General features: G+C 36.3%; 1 protein-coding gene across 3 annotated transcripts in view; it reads right to left on the bottom strand.

Annotated features, from left to right (window-relative positions):
• afg2a (AFG2 AAA ATPase homolog A) overlaps positions 1-26,286 on the bottom strand; it is a 64,295-nt gene extending 38,009 nt beyond the window's left edge. The window contains exons 1-15 of one of the 3 annotated variants that reach the window (XM_055177293.2): positions 26,056-26,153; positions 25,859-25,950; positions 25,482-25,606; positions 25,226-25,383; positions 23,960-24,018; positions 23,266-23,856; positions 22,862-22,991; positions 19,889-19,945; positions 19,690-19,813; positions 19,311-19,566; positions 14,323-14,477; positions 11,847-12,056; positions 8,633-8,686; positions 8,411-8,490; positions 4,330-4,456 (exon numbers count right to left, since the gene is read on the bottom strand). In XM_055177293.2, coding sequence (XP_055033268.2) covers positions 4,330-4,456; positions 8,411-8,490; positions 8,633-8,686; positions 11,847-12,056; positions 14,323-14,477; positions 19,311-19,566; positions 19,690-19,813; positions 19,889-19,945; positions 22,862-22,991; positions 23,266-23,856; positions 23,960-24,018; positions 25,226-25,383; positions 25,482-25,562 — 2,082 coding nt within the window. In that variant the 5' untranslated portion in view covers positions 25,563-25,606; positions 25,859-25,950; positions 26,056-26,153. Of the gene's footprint in view, positions 1-4,329; positions 4,457-8,410; positions 8,491-8,632; positions 8,687-11,846; positions 12,057-14,322; positions 14,478-19,310; positions 19,567-19,689; positions 19,814-19,888; positions 19,946-22,861; positions 22,992-23,265; positions 23,857-23,959; positions 24,019-25,225; positions 25,384-25,481; positions 25,607-25,858; positions 25,951-26,049 lie in introns of all 3 variants that reach the window. The other 2 variants (XM_055177291.2, XM_055177292.2) reach the window with 2 other exon arrangements.
• Positions 26,287-26,311: the final 25 nt, after the last annotated feature.

The raw sequence follows: 26,311 nt of genomic DNA, 5'->3' as shown, positions 1-26,311 counted from the left end.
TAGTGTTCCTTGCCACTGTGCAAAGACCTGCTCATACACACACACACACACACACACTCAAGGACAAACACACAACTATACACACAAACACAGAGAGCTGGCGAAATGACAGACGGATGTTGTAGCCTAATAGTCCTCCTTCAAATAACTCACATTATTTCCTTCCTGTTCACACCCGCACTGTTTCTCCTCTTTCCTCCAACAAAAACCCAATACAATTTATGAAACATGCAAATTGACCAAAAGTATTCACAGTCCTATTGTAAGCATGAAGTGCTTCCTGTTTTGGCAGGTTTGTCACACCAGACCACTCGAGCAGACTGGGGGGTTTGGATCGGTCAAAGACAGAACTGCTGTAGGTTTTTCTAAACAATTTCCTGACCACAAAACTCTGCACCGGCCTTTTGATGAACTTAATACTTTTGATTCAGCGTTCATCTTTAAGTTTACTGCATTTTATTGCAATAAAAGAGGGTGAGATCCACTACAGAAAAGCGCTACACATTCTGAGAAAATACTGAAAACCAGCTGGACCATAAAGCCAGACATGACGCTCAGTGTTTCCCATACATTGATTTATTTGTGGTGGCCCACCACAGAATCAACACTGGCCCCCACAAATAGAATTTTCAATGATTCCCATTTACATTTTTATTTCACTATTTAAAACAGCTTAATTCGGCTTAAAATATAATTTGATATATAATACAGATCAAATACAGATACAGATCAAAGAGTAGAAGTGAAACATATTTCAGGTGCAAACACTACATCAAACGCAAACATGACATGATGACGTCACATATATGCTAATTAGCGGGTGACGTCATCACCACCACAGTCTCCTCAAAATCCTGTGGGGAAACACTGACGCTAAATACAACAACATGCATCTCAAAACAGAAATCAAATTATTGCTGTGTAAAACTGATCTAGCTTTAATCCTGGATGCTGATTGGTTAATACAGCTTCAGCGTTACAACAGACATGATGTATAACCAGCTACTATGTACACCACTGCATATCAACCTCAGGTTGACAATGATACTTGATAGGTTTGCTTAACACAATGTTTTAAACGGAATTTAATTTTGTGACTACACAGCCAAAACATCTTTCAGCCTATTCACAACATAGTACAGCCTCTAGCGTTTTACCATTTCTGTGAAAAAATTAAATAAAAGAAATACAACATAAACAAACAATGAGCAAAGCCATTTCAAAATTCGCATCTTAGGATCTTTTAACACATGAGAATATTACTAGGGATGTCAAAATAATAATGCGTTAACGTAAATTTATAATAAAAAAACACAAATTTTATTAATGTGCGATTAATGCAACGCGTAATTTTTGAACTTCGATCTAGCACATTGTTGGATAAATTGAGACCCAGCCTTACTGTGCGTTCACACCAGACGTGGTAGAGGCGGCAAAAACGCATTATTCGCACTTAGTTGGACATTTTGAGGTTACTCGCTTCATTCACACGTGAAAGCCGCACATGAAATTCTAGTCATTCGAGACATTCATGCGGAAATTCGTATCATGGGAGGGGCTTCTGCAACTCTGCTCGCTACCTGTAATCATGTCACTACTAGAGCAAGCTCCTGATTGGTTAACGCTGCGTGAATCTCCGGCAAAGTTCAGATTTTTCAACTATCGCGTTTCCCGCGGCAATGCTCAACTCACACGGAACGCGCCATCCGCGTCGCATGATGGCTATTTGTGTTGCCTTTGCATTGACTTAACATGTAAATCGCTTGCGTTTGCCACGTCTTCTGCGTCTGGTGTGAACGCACAGTTAGATAGTAAATAGTCAGCAATCTAAAATGATCTTTATTTGTATGTTTTCTAAAGGCTTAATACAAATGATGCGTGTCCATCCACATGTGCGTCTGAGATTTTGGTATCGGTTTTAAAACATGCAGGAATCAGAAAATAAAGTGCAGGATAGGCATGGGCCGGTTACCGGTTTCAAGGTATACCGAGGTTTTTAACAGTCAAGGTTATAAAATCACTAAAATGTTCTGTGATATTGTTTATAGGTATGAGCTGTGTTTATACAGAATTTATTAAATTATTAAGTCATGTGATTGATTTTATGTTTACATTTAATATACATTACGAAAATATTATATATTTTTTGAAAGCTTATTATAATTTAAAGGCTTTATTTTTACCTGGCATTTGAAAATAACACATTTTAGTGTTGCAATGGCAATACCGCAACAACGTGAAACCGTGGTATTTTTGCTAAAGGTTACCATACCGCCAGAATCTTATACCGGCCCATGCCTAGTGCAGGACTTGCTTGATGTTAAAATTGTTATCAAGAGAGATAAAGTTCGGGACCTGATTGATATTTAAAGAGGTATTAAGAGCGACAAGGCTGACTGACATATCTGAAGCATGTACACAGGCGTGCGACCCGATATATGCAAATTTATAGTATAGTAGATTATATCTATATATATCTGCGTGAATTCTTGTCAAAACAGATATTTTTAAAACTGTAATTTTGTCTAGAGTAAATGTTTGATTAACTGTTGGGGAAAAATATCTGCGGTGTAACATTAGATCCTTACATTACAGTAGTTCTTAAAACTGTCTGTGTTTCAATGTCAATCAAACAATACAAAAAAAAAAACAGTTAAACATTTATTAATATTGTTTTTGACTTTGTGTGTACCAAATTTATTTGTTGTACCGCGATTGAAGGTATGGATGTGATTTTATTTGTAACCACTAAGAAAACTGTAATTTTTTCTAAACAATTTTTGCTGACTCTTTCACTTATAATAAACTTACATTTGCATAAAGCATCCATATTTGTCCACGCCCATGTTGATTAGAGTATAAAAATGTTAAATGTGTTAAATTACAATAAATTTAGAACAGACAAAAATGTGTGACTAAATTGCGAGGTGATTATTGTTTTTCTATCACCTTAGTTAAATTCCATCTTATTTTGTTTGATTTTAGAGAGAGAGAGAGAGAGAGAGAGAGAGAGAGAGAGAGAGAGAGAGAGAGCGCATACAAATGCATTGTGACAGCTGAGAGTATAATCAAGGTGTCAGCAGTAAGACAGTAAGTTTGTTTCGGTACAACGCCCCCAATAAACAACTAAACAACTAAACAAACACAATGACTGCTAGAAAGGTCAAGAAAAGTTCACGTGTATACAGTATGACCTGAAACAGAAAAACGGAAATAAAGCCATGGGTTTATCTGGACAGGCAAACAATATGAGACTGAAGGCAAAGGGACAGCAACAATCTGGATTTGACCTCTGTCTTGTGCATTACTGTAAACAAGTTTACAACAATCATCGGCGGTAGCGGACAGCATATCCTAGATAGTGACATACTGAACCCTTTAAAATATGAGACATTGAGACACATTAAGAGTGTGTTTGTGCGTCTCACTGCAGACAAGAGCTGAAAGACATTTAGACCAAGAGAAACACCAGATCACCTTCACATCTGTCTCGCTCTCTCTTTCACCAAATCTAAACTTCACACAAACTTTGAGTATCTAAATCTAATCTAAAAAACAACACTGATATTTCAACTACATTTAATGATGGACGATAAGATCATTTAAGATAAGAAATGATCTGAACAAATGTAACCATTTCACTAGGGTGTCAGTAGACTTTGGAAAGAAAGCTACAACAGCCAATCAGACCAAATGGTCAGATGTCATCTGATACAAACTACAGTAACTTCATAATGTCTTTCTGTGTGAACAAAAGGCAGGCACAATGTAAAAAGTGTTTCGTGGTAATGACACTTGTCATAGCAATGACACAGTTATTAGTCAAATCAAAGGTTTAAAAAACAGATCAATGTTCATGACAAAATGTCTTCAAACTGGAATGAAGCGAATATCAGGGAGCTCATCATCACTATTCGTGGTTCAGATAAAAGGGCTTTAGATATATATGGGGGCATAACATAGATTTCCAATGTTATGACTACAATTAAACAGTATTTACTTTAGGAATAGTTTTTTTGTTATCCAGAATTCCCCCCAACATCCCAGAGAGTTGTGTGTCAGATTTAGCTCAACAAACAAACACACTTGCAGTGTAAATTACAGTCAAGTAAGAAGTGTCCAGCAGAGCGGGGGGATCCGACTCCCACAGGCTGCCTGCTGAGAATAATGCACAACCTGTCAATCACATTGATGACTGACACTCAGGGGGTGAAAGAAGAGGAAACTACTGAACCCAGCAGGAGCTTTTAGGAGGAAGTGTGTGTGCGTTTGTATGTGTGCATGTGTGTGGTGGTAGTAGTAGTAGTAGTAGTAGTAGAAGATCTCTACCTTGTCAATCATATCAGGCCTGTTGGTTGCGGCGAGCACCGTGACGTCTTTAAGCTGTTCGATTCCATCCATCTCAGTAAGGAGCTGAGCCATCACACGACTGCCAACACCACCCGCTTGAGAGGAACTGCACAACAAAGATTTTCATTTTTTTTTTTAAGCAAAACAAAAACAACAGTACTGTCCAATACACAGATGTAATTCACCTAGTTAATGTAGTATAATATATAGTTTATCTAGTTAATATATAGTTTAATATGTGCACACGAAAGCACAGAAACCATTCAAATCAATGTAGTATACATGCCAGACCAGTGTGTGGCGCTGTAATTCTGCCACAGACATACATTAACTCTTTCCCCGCCATTGACGAGTTATCTCGTCAATTAAGAGAAAACATTTGCATTTACGGATTTATAAAAAAATGAAGCAAAAAAGTTATTTACCAATTTTAAACTCAGTGTATGTTTTGATAATCGTTCTGAATCTGATCTCTAACTAAATTCCTTTACAATAGTGCAATTATTTCAACTTTTTGCTAATAAATTTGCATTTTTGAAGAAAAATACCCATATTTAAGAGTTTATAAGCAGAGAAAAAAATAAAAATAGAATGAAATGTTTTTTTTACCGTTTTGTATGTTTGTTTATAGTTTGTTTGAAGGCAGAAGGTCTGTTCTTTCATTTGAAATATTTGTGTGTTTATATATTTATAGAAGAAATTGTTCTGGAAGCCATTTTGTGAAACTTTTGTAAAAAAATCACGCTTGCCGGAAACTTAAAAAAAAGGCTGTCGAGGAATGAGTTAAAAACTGAGAAGAAGACTTGGAGCATGTGCATATGTCTTGTTGATGTCCATAATCATTTGTTGCTCACCTTAGTAGCAAAAAAGCAAAAGATTTTGCTTCAGTAAAGCTAATAGGCTCAGCATGAACACAAGCATATAATCCGCCATTGTTGTTGTTGTTTTTGCCGTTACGTGACTTAGGCCCTGTCCACACGCACACGAGTATTTTTTTTAACCGGTTTGGCCTTTATCAGGTTTACTGAAACCAAATTTTTATTAAAAAAATTTTCTAGAAGATTTTTAGAAACTCTGGTTTCAGCATTAACGTGTAGCCGGTGAAACCAGAGTTTTTGGCCTGCGCCGTGCTAAAGGGAAACTCTGCATAGCTACTGATTGGCCAACATGTCTTTAAGGTTTGGGATATATCGCCGTCTGTTGATTTGGCAGGCTATGGACAACGCTTCATACCAGGTTTTTGCATGTTCGTGTGGATGCAGAGATTTTTTTAAAGGAATATTCCATTTTCTTAAAAGAAAATCCAGATAATTTACTCACCACCATGTCATCCAAAATGTTGATGTCTTTCTATTTTCAGTCGAGAAGAAATTATGTTTTTTTAAATAAACATTGCAGAATTTTTCTCATTTTAATGGACTTTAATAGACACCAACACTTAACACTTAACTCAACACTTAACAGTTTTTTTCAACGGAGTTTCAAAGGACTATAAACGATCCCAAACGAGGCATAAGGGTCTTATCTAGCGAAACGATTGTCATTTTGACAAGAAAAATAAAAAATATGCTCTTTTAAACCACAACTTTTCATCTAGGTCCGGTCCAGCGCGACCTAACGTAAACGCGTAGTGACGTAGGGAGGTCACGTGTTACATATATAAAACGCACATTTGCGGACCATTGTAAACAATAAACTGACACAAAGACATTAATTAGTATCAGTTGACATACAATAGGAACGGTCCTCTTTCTCAACACTTGTAAACACTGGGGCGGAGTTTGGCGTTCGTCTTCTGTGACCTCTTGACGTGATGACGTATTGCGTCGGGTCACCTGGCGCATCACGACCGGATCTAGATGAGAAGTTGTGCTTTAAAAGTGTATATTTGTTATTTTTATTGTCAAAAATGACAATCGTTTTGCTAGATAAGACCCTTATGCCTCGTTTGGGATCGTTTATAGTTCTTTGAAACTCCGTTGAAAAAAACTGTTAAGTGTTGAGTTAAGTATTAATTGTTGGTGTCTATTAAAGTCCATTAAAATTAGAAAAATCCTGCAATGTTTTCCTCAAAAAACATAATTTCTTCTCGACTGAACAAAGAAAGACATCAACATTTTGTATTACATGGTGGTGAGTAAATTATCTGGATTTTTCTTTTAAGAAAATGGAATATTCCTTTAACGAAGGAGGGAAAAGGTCAGTTTATAAAAAATACTGTGTATGTGTGGAATATGCTCATAAAATATGCTAATTTTTTAGCTCCCCTAGAGTTAAATATTTGATTTTTACCATTTTGGAATCTATTTAGCTGATCTCCGGGTCTGGTGGTACCACTTTTAGCATAGCTTAGCACAATCCATTGAATCTGATTAGACCATTAGCATCGAACTAAAAAATAACCAAAGAGTTTGCATATTTTTCTTATTTAAAACTTGACTCTTCTGTAGGTAAATCGTGTACTAAGACCGACAGAAAATAAAAAGTTGAGATTTTCTAGGCAGATACGGCTAGGAACTACACTCTCATTCTGGCGCAATAACCAAGGACTTTGCTGCTGTAACATGGCTGCAAAAGGCGCAATGATATTACGCAGCAGCCGAAAATAGTCCCCTTTGTATCTTTCAATAGCAGGGGACTTTTTTTTGGGCACTGTGTAATATCATTGCGCTTCATGCAGCCATGACACAGCAACAAAGTTCTTAGTACACAATGTAACTACAGAAGAGTCAAGTCTTAAATAGGAAAAATCTCGAAACTCTTGCTAAATGGTCTAACCGGATTTAATGGATTGAGCTAAGCTATGCTAAAAGTGGTATCACCATGGGCGCTGGAAAATAAGTAAATATTTTTTTTAAAGTGGAGTCTCTTTAAAACAATAATATAGGCCAGTGGTTCTCAAACTGGGGTCCGGGGCCCCCAGGGGGGCCGCGAAATGGTGCCGAGGGGGCCCCAGTTTTATGACGTTTTATAAAATACATTAATTTATCATGAATTCTGTGAAATGAAACCTAAAAAAAATAAGGCTACTAACCAACAGCACTACTTTGTATAATTTAATGTTTTGTTTAATTAAAATGTGAAGTTTTAGAACTGTTTTTTGTCATAAATTTTCTTTTGGGGGGCCGCATAGGAATGCACCATACACAAAGGGGGCCGCACGCTGAAAAAGTTTGAGAACCACTGATATAGGCTACCTAATTACGGCAAGTAATATAACAAAGGCAACATCTGTGGTATTACTTTATCTAGAAAAAAGGTTAACAGTTATCAAAGAGCTTGCATATCAGCTCGAAGAATCTTGAAAAATCCTGATCGGAGGGAGCATCCCTAGTCGATACGATACAAAAATTTTACGTATACAGCTAAACGTGTCTCCGTGTGTAATGAAACATATGTCGATTGTGCTTTACTAAGAATTATTTGGGTATTATATGTTTGTTTGATCCTGAAGTTGGTTCTGTAGTATGTGTGCATTTGGTTCTGCAGTGTTTGTGTCCAAACAGAGAGAGAGAGACTCTGTTTTGATTGATTAACCTCTAAATCACAATGTCATTCAGAATTCAATCCAGTAAATGAATCTGACTCAGCAGAAGAAACTCAAAGAGATTTACAATGAAGCGTGCGTGTTAAAACTCTAGTCATTTAATTAAATAAGCACAGAGCCAAAACATAAAAGCACATTTTATTATTCTAGTATTCTTTGTTCTGCACACACACACACACACGCACACACACACACGCACACAAACACACACACACAGTGCTAAATCCTCACTTTTAATATATCAGTTTGAATTGATTCATAGACAGAGACGGCGTGTGTGTGTGTGTGTGTGTGTGTGTGTGTGTGTGTGTGTGTGTGTGTGTGTGTGTACACACATCAACAGACAGACAGGTCTGCACAGGAAGTACTCTTTAACCGCCTTGGAAACAATGAAATGCTTGTGTGTCTCTAAAACACAGATGTTTCTCTGCATGTGCGAGATGCCCTGTACAGTAGATGTCTGAATAACTTAAGAGAAATTGTAGTTATAGTTATTGATGATTGTGTTTTTACCTTCCTCTCGACACAGCTAGCGCATCGATCTCATCAAAGAAAATGATGGATGGAGCAACTTGTCTGGCCTTTCGGAAAACCTGCACACACACACAATATATTTTCATTTGTTAACACTGACATTATCAATCACTCAATAGCCCATAAAATCTGTGACTGTCTCTTTAAACAGGTGCGTTGTGTACTGGCCCTTTAAATAAGGACCAGATGGGCAAGTCTTACCTCTCTGACGGATCGCTCGGATTCACCGACATATTTACTGAGTAACTCTGGACCCTGAGAGAGACAAAATCACAACACATCTCATATATATCAGCATCACATTGTTTAAAAACTGTAAATGTGCAATGTAAATTCAAATGACAATAATTCCTTTTTATTTTAAAGTTTAAAAAATATGGGGGTAAAATTTGCTTAAAAATCTTAATGGTTCTAAAAACGTAACATTTTAAGACACAAAACAAATAATTTTAACTACAAAAGTTTGTAAAGATGTTAGGGTCTTCAATGGCCAGTTAACTTTAAAACTAATCTCAAGGAGTAGCGACAATTCAACAAGAATTATGTCCACAGCCAAAATCTGAAAGCTCAGATATTTGAAGGAAACTCTATCGCCCCCTTCAGTATGATCTGTTATATTATCACCATAATGGAAGAAAACACAAACACCACTGATCATTGGTTTCTGTGTTTTTACATACAATAGATACAAACTAAACTTAGTCTGAAAAACTTTGTCTCTTCTTGTTCATACTAACAATTTTCAACACCTCCTGACTTACACACTTTAACTACAGACACACTCTTGTTGTCATTTTTTTTGTCTGAGGGTGTGTTTTCCCCAACTTCCTGTAGGGAGATTAATATCAGGAGTGCACACAGAAATGCAAGCGAGCGTCTCTCAGACAAAACATCCGGCAGGACAATTCAGCCAGAAACATGCCAGGGTTTACACCAGTAAAACATTCACAACTATACACATCATGATATTTAGATACAACAGGTAGATATACAGATTATATACAGGTGAGCGGAAACACACACTTGTGCCCAAACACACTTGTGTTATTTCATAGTTTTAAGGACATTTTGGAATGATGGTAAAGAAACAGCTTTGTGGTTTTTGGTAGCATACATATAAGACATGTTGTACATTTTAATAAGATTTAATGACCCAGGACCATCCATTTACGTACGCAAGTATTCTGAGTCATTCTGAGCCGAACGAAAATGTAGACCAGTGGTTCTTAAACTTTTCGGTGTGTCCTCGGTTATGTAGGGTGCATTCCTTCGCGCCCCCCCCCCAAAAAAATTTCATCACATTAAAACAATCTCAAACTTAAAATCTAAATTAATCAAAAACATATTACATGATACAATGTAGTGATATTGGTAAGAACCCTTAATTTCAGACGGATCTCACGAAAAGTCGTGTTATAGTCACTCAAAATTTGAGTTCCGGTAAATGGGAAAGTCGGCACACCTCTGATCTACTGGCTGTTCTTCAACGTGATGCCCAGCTGATGCCTGACCAACGACCACCGGCAGATCTTCTTATACGTTTCAATGTATTTATATATCTCCCAAGGTTTTTTCCCTCCTAGGACTTTTTTTTACTTCCCCGGCTAAAAACCCGGGTTTTTAGCTGCTTGTGCTATTGTGTATTATGTTGTGCTTTCTGTCGATTATCTGTGCTTTTCACTGCTTCTATTAATGTAAAGCTGCTTTGATACAATTACCAAATTGTGAAAAGCGCTATATAAATAAAATTGAATTGAACTAAATTAATTTATTTGTGTCAATGGTACGAAGTTCAGCTTTTTTCCTTGCCTTGAGCACGAATGTCTCTGTGGTGTCACACACACACATTTCTATAAATAGTTCTTTGTGTCCGCTGCCCGACTTTCGTTTTTGTGGCATTTTATGAATTGTTTTCCCTCTGTTTTTTTCTATTTTCTTACCATTGTCGCTTGGGGTTGGGGTTAGAATCACTTTCTGTTACATTTTTAGACATCCTACGCCAAACCCCAACTCCAGGTGAGAATAGTTTTAAAAGCAGAAAAAAAACATGTCGAAACCAATACATAAAACTACAACCTAAACCAAACCCCAAGCGACAATGTTTAAAAAAAGAGAGAGAGAGAGAGAGAGAAAAAACAATACATAAAATGACACGAAAAAGAAAGTAGTGTCACAGGCATAAACAACTATATAAAGAAATTTGCCATATTTAAAGAAATGTCTTGTCGTGACACGACAGACCTTTATGGTCAAGGCACGAAATAATTTCGAATCACAAATAAATTAATTACTTTTTTTGTGACTATATCAAAACTTTATCGTGAGATCATGTGGCTTAATTTCTAAGCTTAACTCTTTCCCCGCCATTGACAAGTTTTTCCGTCAATCCGTATTTCCGCTATTATCCACCAGGTGGCACTCTTACCCAACTTAAAAACCCCGAAAACAACCCCTTAGGGCAAAATCAAAAGTCCTTTACAAAAATGTGATTATCTCAGCTTTTTGCTAAAAATTTTGTATTTTTGAATAAACCTACCCTTATTTGAGAGGTGATAAAAAGAGAACAAATGAAGGTACGGTGAAACAGTTTATTCTGTTTGAAAGAAGAGGGTCTGTTCTTTCATTTGATACACTCTAAAAAATGCTGGGTTGTTTTTAACTCAGGGCTGGGTCACTATTGGACAGAACACACTGCCGGGTTAAAATGACCCAACTGCTGAGTTATTTTAACCCAACTGCTGGGTTGTTCCAACATGGTTGATTGACAATAACCCAGCAATTGGGTTAAAACAACCCAGCAGTTGGGTCATTTTAACCCGGCAGTGTGTTCTGTCCAATAGTGACCCAGCCCTGGGTTAAAAACAACCCAGCATTTTTTAGAGTGTATATTGTATGTTTATATATTTAATGAAGAATTTTCTGGAATGCATTAAACTTTGAGAAAATCAAATAAAAACTGGCTCTGGCTGGCAACTTTTTTTATAAAACGCTGTTGGGTTAAGAGTTAATTATACCGAATTCATGATGAATTACTTTATAAACTCATATCTCTGCTAACATCTCACTGCTGTAGACAGTCTGATCTACTAAATTGCTCAAGAACATCAAAAGCATGCATGCGTCAAGTATGCTTTTTAATAACTTGTAGCCTAAATCACACTTAAGGAAAAAAATAAAAACAAGAATTAAAGTTAGACAGCATGTGTTTTAAACACGAGATGACCAACATCAGATTAAGAATGCTTGTAAGTATATTGCACATTTACATGGTGTAAACATGTTAAATGTTCTTATTATTTACCTTATTTTAATACGAGGTTTACATGGCAAAACCATTCCATTTCTTCCACCAAAATTAAACTGTAAATAAAACTCTTCGCACTTGTTCAGTAAAACAGGCACGAACATTATATACCTTGATAGAGATGAAGTTGAGCTGACTCTCGTTGGCTAAAGCTTTAGCGATCATGGTTTTGGAGCAGCCGGGCGGTCCATACAGCAGAACACCTTTAGGGGGCGATATACCCAATCTGCTGAAGGCCTCTGGATGTTTCAGCGGCCACTCAACGGCCTGCTTCAGCTTCAGTTTTACTTCCTCCATCCCACCAATATCACTCCACCGAACCTGCGCAAACACACACAGCTACTGAATCCTCTGGATTTATTACTTATATGAAGAACACCGAGACATTTGTTGGCAAACAAAACGTGACACAGATTAGACACACAAAAACATTTCAAAGTCTTAAATCTTCACTAACATGTACACACTGGGGTCTCATAGTGTGTCTGTTCTGGATGTTTCTTATGTATAAAATTTGGCAGACACTTTTATCCAAAGTGACTTTATAAGTGCATTACAAGGTATGCATATTTTTATCAGTATGAGCATATGTGCATACGCTCTACCACCGAGCTATACAGGGGCACAAATTAGTGTATATTGTGGAAGTGTGTGTGTACACTGGATTTGGGAAGTAATTTATTTATTTATGTATTTAATAAGTAATTAGTTTATTTAAACATTTAGGGGGCTTTTGAAATGTGTTTGGGTCAAAAAAAATGAGAAATTCAAAAATCTTTTTTAATCTGTTTTAAAACCATCAGTGTTGGGTAAGTTACTCAAAAAAGTAATTAATTACTAGTTACTAATTACATCTTCAATCATGTAATTAGATTACTTTACAAATTACTCTCTACAAAAAGTATTTAATTACTTATTACTAATTACTTTCTAAATCCTATTTAGTACATGATACAAGGATAGGCTTGAAATGGCTCGAATAAATAATATATAAAAGTACATCAATTATTCTGGTCCCACTTTAGGGTCCAATTCTCTCTATTAACTAACTATTAACTACTTTTGCCCAATATACTCCAACAACTAATACTAAAGAAGTTATAAATTTTAGGTATTGGTAGAAATGGGAAGGGTTAAGGATGTAGAATAAGGTTTTGCAGAATCAGGCATTAATATGTGCTATTAATAAACAGCCAGCATCTCATTAATATTAATGCTAATAATCAACCAGTTAATAGTGAGAATTGTAAACTTAAACCATGTTAAATCCACTATTGTATTATAGTATATATAATTGTTTAGAGTCCATACACAGTATTTAGTTACATCAGAAGTAACTGTAATTAGATTACAAGAAAAATAAGAGTAATCCCTTACTTTACTTTTTCAAAGGAAAATTAATTTAATTACAGTAACTAATTACTTAGTAACTAGTTACACCCAACACTGAAAAGCATGCATCAGGTATATGTCAATGCACATAGTGTATTTATGTTGATTTTATGAAATAAAAAATTACATTTGTAACAGAAATTCAAAAATCTTTTTAAAAAACTTGATTTAAAAGCATGCATCAGGGATATTTCAATGCACATTGTGTATTTATGTTGATTTTATGCAATAAAAAATTACATTTGCATAAGAAATTCAAAAATCTTTTTAAAAAACTTGATTTAAAAGCATGCATCAGGTATATTTCAATGCATATAGTGTATGTATGTTGAGTTTATGCAATAAAAATTACATTTGCATAATAAATTCAAAAATCTTTTTAAAAATTTGATTTAAAAGCATGCATCAGGTATATTTCAATGCACATAGTGTATTTATGTTGATTTTATGCAATAAAAATTACATTTGCATAAGAAATTCAAAAATATTTTTAGAAAACTTGTTTTAAAAGCATGCATCAGGTATATTTCAATGCAAATAGTGTATTTATGTTGATTTTATGCAATAAAATATTACATTTGCATAAGAAATTCAAAAATCTTTTTAAAAATTTGATTTAAAAGCATGCATCAGGTATATTTCAATGCACATAGTGTATTTATGTTGATTTTATGCAATAAAAATTACATTTGCATAAGAAATTCAAAAATATTTTTAGAAAACTTGTTTTAAAAGCATGCATCAGGTATATTTCAATGCACATAGTGTATTTATGTTGATTTTATGCAATAAAAAAAATTACATTTGCACCATTTTTATGAAAGTTAAGACTGAATGGACCTGAAAATGTCAAATGGTGTAACCGCCAATTGCGCCAAAGAATGAGAAATGTTAAATATTTTATCCACCTTGGTGGCATGTAAGCGTAATCATCAAAAAAAATCTAAATGTATGTTATTTCTAAATGTAAATTTTAATGCATTTTTGTAATATCTGTCCGAAAATATGCTGAAAACAACTCTGTTTTCTAAATAATCAAAATAAATTTTTTGAGATGGTCCTCAAAAAAAGAGAATGTATGCAAGTAATCTTCAAATTTATTTTGGAATTTTAACCCTTTTATATTTAATTGAACCATACGGACACAAAATAATGAATGTCACGTCATTGACCCATTTGCATTTTACTGTTGTACCTTTGGCACGTCAATGGCGACCTCTCTCATTGCACTGGGTTTAACCTCTGTCATGGCCAGCCTGAGGTCAGAGGCCGTGACTTTTACTCTGTTCATCACCTGGACATCAGAGAGAGCAGGTGTGGATCCTAAAACCCTCCTTAGTGCATGTAGACCTGCAAACACACACATATGCACACCTGTATTAAATATATGCATTTAATACTGCACAGTTATTAAACTGCAAGAAATCAGTGTCTCTGTGTTTTTGCTGAATTTCTTCATGTATGGCCTGTACATGCAACAATGAGAGAGAGAGACCTTTGCGCTAATGTAGGAACGAAGCATTTTTGCTTTGTTAATAATATACAGATGTCATCTTCAGAATCCAGTTATTTTCATGGAATGAGTTTCATCTCTGCGAACTGTCGGTTCTAGTTGATTTATTTCCTGCAGGCTGTCCTCCGCTCCAATACAAAGTAAACATCCGACAGTACAGTGGAGGGGGGGCATATCAGATCCTAATGTGAATCAAATGTGAACTCCTGATCTCACTAAACACTACGACTCACGAATCACACAAAACTGCTCCGGAAAGACACAGAGAGAGAGAGAAAGTGGAACAGGAAATCTGTTAAAATAGAGAGAGAGTCAATTTGTGCAGTAGAAACGGCCGACAGACCAGCGGTTACAATCTGCAACACGCTGTCCAATTAACCAGTAACCTTCAAATCCTGCACACGTAATCCAGAAACTGATTCAAGATGGAAAAACGGAAGAGAGAAGGAAAATTGTGCAAAACCTGAATCTTTCCACATGTCCACTCCTGTACAGCTGCTGGAACTGATACAACAATAAACTCGGAGTCTATACAATAAGGCAGCATGGAGCACGCTCGCTGCAGACGGACATGAGGAACGTTACTGTATTTTATAAACAGACACCACCAATAAACTGTCCTGTCACACGGTTGAGTCTGTGGTCACAATCTCATCCGCAGTAAAATGCTTTATAAGGTAAAAACCGTCCATCATTTAAACTGCAGGACTGCGCATGAGAAAGATTTAGTAAGACTTCTCCAATGTCTTTCTTTATATAGAGATATAGTAAAGGCTTTTCCAAAAACTAATTACACTAAATGCTACACACTCCAAATGTGAGTTTTAGCTTAGAATTAACATACAGTAAAAATCACCTTTACTGTATTATTGAAACATCTATATTCACATTATATCTTTGGTCATGGTCTTAAATCTTATCAGAACCACGAGTTAAAAAATCAGTAAACAGAATCTTCAGAGAAAATGAATCGGAAGAGAACCATCAGAGGGACTCAATCAGCACAGAGTTGATTCACTACAGAATCATCAGAGGGGTTGAATCAGTACAGAATCATTAGAGTAGTTGATTCAATATAGAACCATCAGAGGGGTTGATTCAATATAGAACCATCAGAGGGGTTGATTCAATATAGAACCATCACAGGAGTTGTTTCAATAAAGAACCATCAGAAGAGTTGTTTCAATAAAGAACCATCCGAGGGGTTGATTCAATATAGAACCATCCGAGGAGTTGATTCAATATAGAACCATCAGAGGGGTTGATTCAATATAGAACCATCCGAGGAGTTGATTCAATATAGAACCATCAGAGGGGTTGATTCAATATAGAACCATCAGAGGGGTTGATTCAATATAGAACCATCCGAGGAGTTGATTCAATATAGAACCATCAGAGGGGTTGATTCAATAAAGAACCATCACAGGAGTTGTTTCAATAAAGAACCATCAGAGGGGTTGATTCAATATGGAACCATCCAAGGGGTTGATTCAATAAAAAAACATCCAAGGAGTTGATTCAATATAGAACCATCCGAGGAGTTGATTCAATATAGAACCATCCGAGGAGTTGATTCAATATAGAATCATCAAAGGGGTTGATTCAATAAAAAAAATCATTAGAGAAGTTAAATTAGTACAGAACCATCAGAGGAGTTGATTCAATATAATACCATCAGAGGGGTTGATTCAATATAGAATCATCAGAGAAGTGAATCAGTACAGAATCATCAGAAAAGTTGAATCAGTACAGAATCATCAGAGGAGTTGATTCAATATAAAACCATCAGAGGGGTTGATTCAATATAGAATCATCAGAGAAGTGAATCAGTACAGAATCATCAGAGGAGTTGATTCAATATAGAACCATCAGAGGAGTTGATTCAATTTAGAACCATCCGAGGAGTTGATTCAATATAGAATCATCAAAGGGGTTGATTCAATAAAAAAAATCATTAGAGAAGTTAAATTAGTACAGAACCATCAGAGGAGTTGATTCAATATAAAACCAACAGAGGGGTTGATTCAATATAGAATCATCAGAGAAGTGAATCAGTACAGAATCATCAGAAAAGTTGAATCAGTACAGAATCATCAGAGGAGTTGATTCAATATAAAACCATCAGAGGGGTGATTCAATATAGAATCATCAGAAAAGTGCAGAATCATCAGAGGAGTTGATTCAATATAGAACCATCAGAGGAGTTGATTCAATTTAGAACCATCACAAAAGTTGATTCAATATAGAACAATAAGATTGGTTGAATCAGTACAGAATCATCCAAGGGGTTGATTCAATATAGAACCATCAGAGGAGTTGATTCAATTTAGAACCATCACAAAAGTTGATTCAATATAGAACAATAAGATTGGTTGAATCAGTACAGAATCATCAAAGGGGTTGATTCAATATAGAACCATCAGAGGAGTTGATTCAATTTAGAACCATCACAAAAGTTGATTCAATATAGAACAATAAGATTGGTTGAATCAGTACAGAATCATCAAAGGGGTTGATTCAATATAGAACCATCAGAGGAGTTGATTCGGTTTAGAACCATCACAAAAGTTGATTCAATATAGAACAATATGATTGGTTGAATCAGTACAGAATCATCCAAGGGGTTGATTCAATATAGAATCATCAGAGAAGTTGAATCAGTTCAGAACCATCAGAGGGGTTGATTCAATATAGAACCATTAAAGGAGTTGATTCAATATAAAACCATCAGGGGAGTTGATTCAATATAGAACCATAAGATTGGTTGAATCAGTACAGAATCATCAGAGGGGTTGATTCAATATAGAATCATAAGAGAAGTTTAATCAGCACAGAATCATCAGAGGGATTGAATCAGTACTGAATAATCAGAGGAGTTGAATCAGTACTTAATCATCTGAGCAGTTGAATCAGTTCTGAATCAGAGGAGTTGATTCAGTGCAAAATTAACAGATGGGTTGAATCAGCTCAGAACCATCAGTGGGAATGAATCGATAAAAAAATCAGAAGAAATAAATCAGTACAGAATCATCAGAGGGGTTGAATCAGTACAGAATCATCAAAGGGGTTGATTCAATATAGAATCATCAGATAAGTTGAATGAGTACAGAATCATCAGTAGGGTTGATTCATAAAGAATCATAAGAGAAGCTGAATCAGCACAGAATCATCAGAGGGGTTGAATCAGTACTGAACAATTAGAGAAGTTGAATCAGTTCTGAATAATCAGAGGAGTTGAATCAGCTTAGAACCATTAGTGGTAATGAATCAGCACAGAATCATCAGTGGGAATAAATCAATACAAAATCATCAGAGGAGATAAATCAGTACCGAACCATCAGAGGGGTTGAATCAGTACAGAATCACAAGAGGAGCTGATTCAGAACCGAATCATCACAGAGAATTAACAAGTACAGAAACATCTGTTGGAATGAATCAGTACAGAATCAGAGTGAATGAATCTTTACTAAATCATCAGAGGGATGAATAAATAAAGTATTGTCAGAGGGAATGAATCAGTACACAACCACCAGTAGGAAAGAATCAGTGTAAAATCATCAGTGGGAATGAATCAGTACTAAATCATCAGTAAAAATGAATCTCCAGTTCCAAATACAAATTATAAAGTAAACTACAGACACAGCTGAGCAACAACATCAGACTGTTAGCAGAGTGGGGTGTGGGAGGATTCTTTGAAATCAGATTATTTAAAATCAGATTATTTAAAATCAGATTATTTAAAACATTTTCAATTGTGTGCATGATTATTAATTAATGTTTTTTAAACCACCTGCTATATACAGTAATTAGCAAACCTATCATCAGATTAAACCAGGATTGATAAACACACAGGCCCGGATGGCCTGATGGTTCCAGAGGACTGCAGGATAAAGCTCAGATGACGATTGTGAGTGCACTTTGTTTTCCGGACTGCAGTAGATCATTCAGGGAAAACTGCAGATTATCGATCAGATGCGGATGTAGAGTTGAGTTTCATTGAATGAGGGAGATTTGAGTTCTAGCTAATGACTCCAGAATGCTGAGCACACCGTAATACTAAACACACACACACACAAACATCTCAGCTCCAGCATTTCCTGTGGAGACACACAATGTCTGTAACCTCTGAACACACACAGAGAGAGAGTGTATGATAAAAATAGAGAGAATCATGGACGCTGTTTATCCCATCCATGGGTCTCCTGGGAGCAAAGCAGCCTGATTTTCTTTGGCAAGGTCAAGACATCCCTGTGTTTGTGTGTGCATGCAGATGCATCTCTGTTTAAAAATAACACATTGGTATTAAGGATGTGCAGGTGTTTGTTAAAGGCTGAACAATGAAAGTGTACTTGCGTGTGTGCACAAGTTAAAAGAAATCCTGTGCGTGTCTAAGTAGGACATTATGTCATCTATGTCCTCTAAAATACAGGTGCTTTAATGGTTCATTGGCATGCTCCATTCTGGGTATTCTCAACAGTACATCTCAAAATTGGTAAGATTTTACTATGGTTTTTTTTGGCAGGATCACCCACCCACAGCAGGTGGTACAACTAGGAAATCCATCGTAGGGTAGACCATCTTATTCGATTCAGAGTCCTTGCAGTAAAGTACCCATCCTTAAAAGGACCCATCGTTGAATTGGGAGGTTTGCACAAACACTGTAAACTCACCAGCTTCTTTACAGACTGCAGCGAGATCCGCTCCTACGTATCCATGTGCCACGTCCGCTAGTTCCTGCATCTCTTCAGTGGAGATTTCACAGGGCATTGAGCTCAGCTGTTTCTGGAAGATATCCATTCGGCCACCCGCACTGGGAACACCGATCTCAAGCTCCTTATCAAAGCGGCCGGGGCGCCTCAGGGCTGGATCTAATGCGTGAGGACGATTCGTTGCCCCCAACACCAACAGCTGTCCGCTGTGACCCTCCTTTAGAAATTAAATAGGGTCGATTATTTGCATGGGCTTTACACAAATGCATTAACCATTGATAAAATGAGGCCTGCAGTCCTCAACCAAAAAACATCTACAGCCTAAACGATTGACACTTACTGATCCGATGCCATCCATGAGGGTCAGCAAGGTGGCGACGACACGTTTCTCCACTTCATTCTGAGCACCTTCTCTCTTTGGACACAGAGCGTCTAACTCGTCAATAAAAATGATCGCCGGCTGCCTGGTCAAAACACATGTTTTGTTTTATTTACGTTTTTATTATTTTAACACAGCTAAATAATGTCTTTGTTGGTACCTCTGTGATGCGTCTGTGAATATCTGCCTCAGTCTGGCTTCTGTTTCACCATAAAACCTGCAGAAAGTTTGAAACATGTTTATCTGCTCTCAAACATACTGACTCACTCGCAAACTAAAATGACTCCATGTTCAAAAAAAAATTTGGATTCATTTTCTATATAAAAATTATTCATTTATTCTTTCCCAAAGCTGGACGTAATGAATCAACCAAAATAGCTCTAAGATGAATCAAACATTAGAAATTAAATAATCAATCAGAAACTAAACTGTGTACTTAACATCTTATGTATGAATGACTAAATCCATTGTGTTATGGGGCATTACAAGCAACCCCATCAAATTAACTCATTCCCAGCCCGCCTTTTTTTTTTTAAAGTTGGCCACCAGCATTTTTTTGTGATTTTCACAAAAGTTTCACAAAATGCCTTCCAGGAAAATTTTCGTCTATAAATATATAAACATACAAATATATCAAATGAAAAAACAGACCCTATGTTTTTAAACAAATAAACCGGGGAAAAAAAACTCATTTTCATTTGTTCTCTTTTTATAAACTCTTAAATATGGGTATAGGTTTCTTCAAAAATAGCAGATTTTGAGCAAAAAGCTGAAATAATTGCATTTTTGGAAAGGAATTTTGTTAGAGATCAGATTCAGAACGAAGATCAAAAAATACATGGAGTTTAAAATGTTGTTAAATTAGTTTTTTTGCTTCAGTTTTTTATAAAGTGGGTAATGGCCATTAAGTGGATAATAACTCGTAAGGAAAGCGTCATTGGCAGGGAAATGTTTTCTCTTAATTGACAAGATAACTCAGGGAACAAGTTAATTTGTAAAAAAAAATGTATTTATTTATTCCAAAATGCTCAGAAATGAACAAATATATATATATGTAATATGTGACCCTGGACCACAAAACCATAAGGGTCATTTTTCAAATTAAGATGTATAAATCATCTGAAAGCTGAATAAATAAGATTTTCATTGATGTATGTCTTTTAGGATAGGACAATATTTGGGCAATATATTTTAAAATCTGGAATTTGAGAGTGCAAAAAATCTAAATATTGAGACAAATGCCTTTAAAGCTGTCCAAATTAAGTCCTGAGCAACACATATTACTAATGATAAATACATTTGATATATTTACAGTACAAAACATGATCTTTACTTAATATCCTAATTTTAGCGTAAAAAATTATCATTTTGACCCATACAATGTATTTTTGGCTAACCAAATTACATATGAAGAGATGTTTTCTTGTAAAATTGTTTTTAATCAGACTCTTATGTTTACGTTCAGTAATTTCACTTTAATGGCAATAAAAGGTTATTATCAGTAATTGAAATGCCTTATTTTCACAAATTTCACTTTAGTCATTTCATTGGTATAAAAAAATGAACTGGTGGCAATTAACAAATTCTGCAAACAAATCAGTGTTTTTGAATGGCCTAAAGCCGCCTTTTCACTGTACACGACAAGCGACAACCGATAAACGGAAGTCATTCATTCCCTATGGAGAGCTGCAAAGGGGCTGAGTGAGGTGACGACCATTTGCGGATGCGTAATTTTCTGATACGTATGATATGCCGACCGGAAGTGATGTATTTTTGTTTATACAACAGTTCTTTCTGGTTCTCGAATCTGATTGGCTAAGAGCTATGCGATATTGTGCTGATAACGGCACTGTAATCGCTTCACCTTTCGTATCATTCCGCCACCTAGTGAATGGAGGTCCTAAGCAGGCTCATCTCTGAATGGAAAAAACACAGACGCGCTGTTTTAAACACTCTCCCTGTGTCTCATTAGTTCACTAGCTCATAAATCAGTCTGTGAATCCCAATCGCAATCGTGCCTCTGGCCTAATCACAGCCGTGATGATATAGAGCTATATTACACTCCTACTCGAGCGATATTGCTTAAGTATTGCAATCAAAAACTGTGTGTGAGCTGAAAATTATATATATTTATTACTTTTTTTTTGTTTAACTTTATAAGTAACACTTGAATCCTTTAAAAACAATTTATTACTGATAAGCAATAAATGATTAATGTAATATTCACACATTTTTAATCTTATCGCACTACGTATTTTCCAAAAATATTGGCTGTCTTTGTCATATATGCATAGCTGTTTATTGTTTCATTCATTTGTATTCATTTATTTATTCCACTAGTGAATACTAGTATTCTTATGCTGGAATGAGTTTCTTTCCCATGTAGGGCTGTCACAATGATTAAATAATCGCCTCATTGTGATTGTTTGACCTCATTGCAATGATTTCAGATCACAGCAATGATCTCTCCAAAAACACAAGGGGGAGCTGCAGCGCCTGTATAAACGAGACAGTATCAGATTACTTTTAAATATGTGTTATGTGTAGTAATATTTACTGCCAGGTAAACCTTGCAAAATATTGAATTTTTAAATAATCATGTAAAAATTATTTCATAAACAAAGAAAAAAATGTATGAGAATTAAATGTCAAAGAAATAAGACCGACAATTAATCGTCATGACCAGCTCAATTTTTAGACAATTAACCGTCAGCCAAATTTCACAATCGTGACAACCCTACTCCCATGTTGGCACAGATTTAGGATTAAACTGAAATCATAACGGCTGTCACTAGGGGGAGAACTCCGACAGTCGTGTCCGAATGTCGTGTACAATGGAAAGGCGGCCTGAGGCCAGCAGTAAGCAACTTTAAGAAGTATCAATATCAATTATATAACTTTTGACTTTTGAGTTATGAATTTGTCTATTAAACGCTATTTAAACTACCATTTTGTCGAAATCGAATTGTCTGTAGGCTTTTACTGAACCTGAAACCATCATCTAACCTCCTTCATGAGGTGTCTGCGTTGAAGTATTTATGTTATCTTTAAAAGTCAACCTCTCAATGGAGTAAATGAAGGGGATTTTACACTCCACTGATTACAGTTATCACCACTGACCACACACACATACTTGCTCATGATTTCAGGGCCATTGATTACAGTCATGTATGCTCCCACTTCATTGGCTACTGCTCGTCCAATCATAGTCTTCCCTGTGCCCGGTGGGCCAAACAGCAGCACGCCTCTAGGGGGTGGGATTCCTGTGATCAAACACATGCCCACATAACATGACTACATTATGCTCTCTATAACATAAAAAAAATCTTAATCTTTATTTGCTGGTTAAATAATAAATTCAGAAGGTGATGTTAAATGACACCTGGAGTTAGTAAGTAAAAATTATCATCAAGGTATTCCACGCAAATAGAAATCACACACACATATAATGCACAATACATACTTTTCTGCCATATTAAGACAAATGACTGAAGCAGAACAAGTTTTTTATGTGGACTGACCTCTAATCTCACTCACCATAACTTTTGAAAAGTTCAGGGTGTTTAAGAGGCAGTTGGATGGTCTCTCTGATGGCCTGAAGCTGATCGCCCAGGCCGCCAATCATACCGTAAGTGACCTTTGACCTCTCCTGCCCCTCTGAGCCTTCATCCTGCCCGCAGGAGTCAGAGATGCTCAGTTTCGTGGAGCTGCATACGGAGTAGAAGGTGTCACACTCGGACCAACCAGCAGAGGGAGACTCTGGAGGGATTTCGGGCGCTACCGGCAGAGGGCTGTCTGTGAACGAGGGCTCAGGTGAATTTAGAAAGCTGCCTGGGTCGCTGAGTTTACAGGGCGTGGTGGGAAACTGAGGGGTCTGAAGTAAGGAGTCCTGTTTACTGTTTGGCGTACTGGCTGATGGTTCGAACTTGTTCTGGTTGATTGAGAGTTGCTCTAGCTGTGATGACAGATCCAGAGTGTTTCTATCTAGCACAGGGGTCTGAACGCTGACAGGTGCTACTGGAGAAAGAGTCACTCCATCTACACCCTGCACTGAATCCACCCTGATTATACAACTACGCCCGAAATAAGACAAAGACAAACTGCTACCTGGGAGCACAACTCGACTATCTGAGAAAGAGTGAGAGAAAAAATATGTTGAGGTATTTTTAAGGTTTGTGAGGAGAATATTTGCTGCATGAAAACAATCAGAGCTGATAATAGTGTTTGTTACCAAGCATATGAAGAACATAGTTCCTGAATTCTTCTGTATTTATTACTTTGTCCTCTGGCCTGTAATGATTTAAACAAAATATAAAAAAGTTATTAAAAATAGGGCTGTCAAAAGATTAATCAGGATTAATTGCATGCAAAATAAAAGTTTTTTTTTGCATAATTTTTTTTTTGTATAATGGATGTATGTATTTAAGAAACATTTACATGTATATATATATTTATTTAGATTTTGATATTTTATATCATATATAAATGAAAAATATATAAATCAATAACTTTTTTAAATGTATACAAGCATGTATGTATTTATACATACATAGTACTTGCACACAATACACACAAAAATATATTATGCAAACACAAACTTTTATTTTGTATGTGAATTATCACGATTAATCTTTTGACAGCCCTAAGTAAAACACATTTTATGTTACAATAAACATAAATTTTTGGTTACTTTCAATAGCAGGGGACTATTTTCGGGCACTGCGTAATATCCTTGCGCCTGCTGCAGCCATAGTACGGCAGCAAAGCCCTTGATTATTACGCCAGAATAAGAGTATAGTTCCTAGTCATATCGGCCTAGAAAATCGCAACTTTTAATTTTCCATCGGTCTTAGTACATGATGTAACTACAGAAAAGTCAAGTTTTAAATAAGAAAAATATTGAAACTCTTTGGTCATTTTTAGCGTGATGCTAATGGTCTAATCAGATTCAATGGATTATGCTAAGCTATGCTAAAAGTGGTACCGCCAGACCCGGAGATCGTCTGAATGGATTCCAAAAAGGTGGAGTGTCCCTTTAAACTACACTGGTATGCAACCCAAAAGACAAGCATGTCTTTTCTGCTCTTTTCCAGCAGATGGCGACATTTCCTTAAAATCACTAAAGCTCTGACAAGATGATTAAGAAAACCTTGGGAATATGATTTGTTTCTATAAAACTGAATGGTTTAGCAAAAAAAAAAAAATGCATGCATGATGTGTTAAATTTAAATTTACATTTTAATGTTTTCATTTCAGAGCATTTTTTTCCAGAAAATTTGCCATATGCGAGACTAAACATTGTGATCCTCTAAGGTGCTTGCTTTTCAGCACAATATGATGAAATCACATTTTATGTTTATATTGTTTTTGGATGATACTCAAATGCATTTCTCATACTTGCAAAATGCAAAAATGCACTTTCTCTACACTCTTATACACACATTTCCTGCATGATGAGAACAGGACTTGTGCAAATGATAAAAACAGAGCGCAGTACCTGAGGGACAGCCGGATGTGCTCTGCCTGCAGAACAGCTCCAGTGACGGGCTGAAGTGTAACATGTGCTCCAGGTTTGATTCCCAGATTTAACTGAACACTGGACTGCAGACCAACACGCCTGGTGGGAAACTGGCACACTGGCCATGCCACACACACCTACAACACACACAGACAGTAATAAAAGTATTGCCTTCATAAACACAAATACATTCTGAAGCAAGCTGATTAGTTTCATTGAAGTTTTTAACACACACCTCTTGTCCACCTGTGCTGCTGGTGATCAGAACCGGTTGTCCGATGCAGATATTCAGACTCTTCATAGTGTTCACACTCATCTGTGCCAGATACGAACGACATCGCTGTGGGCTTTTATCTTCAGCTGCAAACATACACACACATCTGCATTCAATCTGTTCTGAAAGCATTACAGTCAACCGAGAACCAAGGGCAATACAGTTATATTATACTAAACACAGTCATTGAATTGTATATAAAAAAAATTACATTAACAATAAATCAAACATTATCCCAGCCTACTAGCACATACAGAAGACTGCCTTTAATGGAAAGGATTGAATATAAATATAACTAACTATATAAAATGAAATATGTGCCAGACAGACCAACATACATAATAAGTACTCGATTCTGGATCAGGACGCATGCGCTCGAGCGCATCTGTCACTATGGTTACCCCCTCAGGTAAATTCAGTTCTCGTGCTTCTGTTTGGTGGCAGGTGAAATACTAGTCAAGTAAGTATGATTTCAGTAAAGTTTTGCTTTGTTTAAACGTTGAGTGAGAACATATGTAAACGGTCCTACCGTTACCTTTCTCTATGAACTCGGAGACCATGAAGCCGCCACTCGCTGCACACAGATCCGCTTCATCGCCCGTTAAAGATGACTTATCTCCTTCTCCTTCGCTTACTCTTTTCTTTGCTTTGTTTTTCTTTGATGACATAACGTTTGATCGGCTATTACATGTGTGTTAAACACACACACATTCATCCACGTGAACAAGAATTCCGGGTGTGAAAGTTCAGCTCCTCCCACTAGGTACCGTAAAACACACAATACACTGTAC

This window comes from Misgurnus anguillicaudatus, chromosome 16 (genome assembly GCF_027580225.2).
Source record: "Misgurnus anguillicaudatus chromosome 16, ASM2758022v2, whole genome shotgun sequence".
NCBI lineage: Eukaryota > Metazoa > Chordata > Actinopteri > Cypriniformes > Cobitidae > Misgurnus > Misgurnus anguillicaudatus.
The sequence above is the reverse complement of the archived record's forward strand: the minus strand, read 5'-3'. Positions and strand labels throughout refer to the sequence as shown.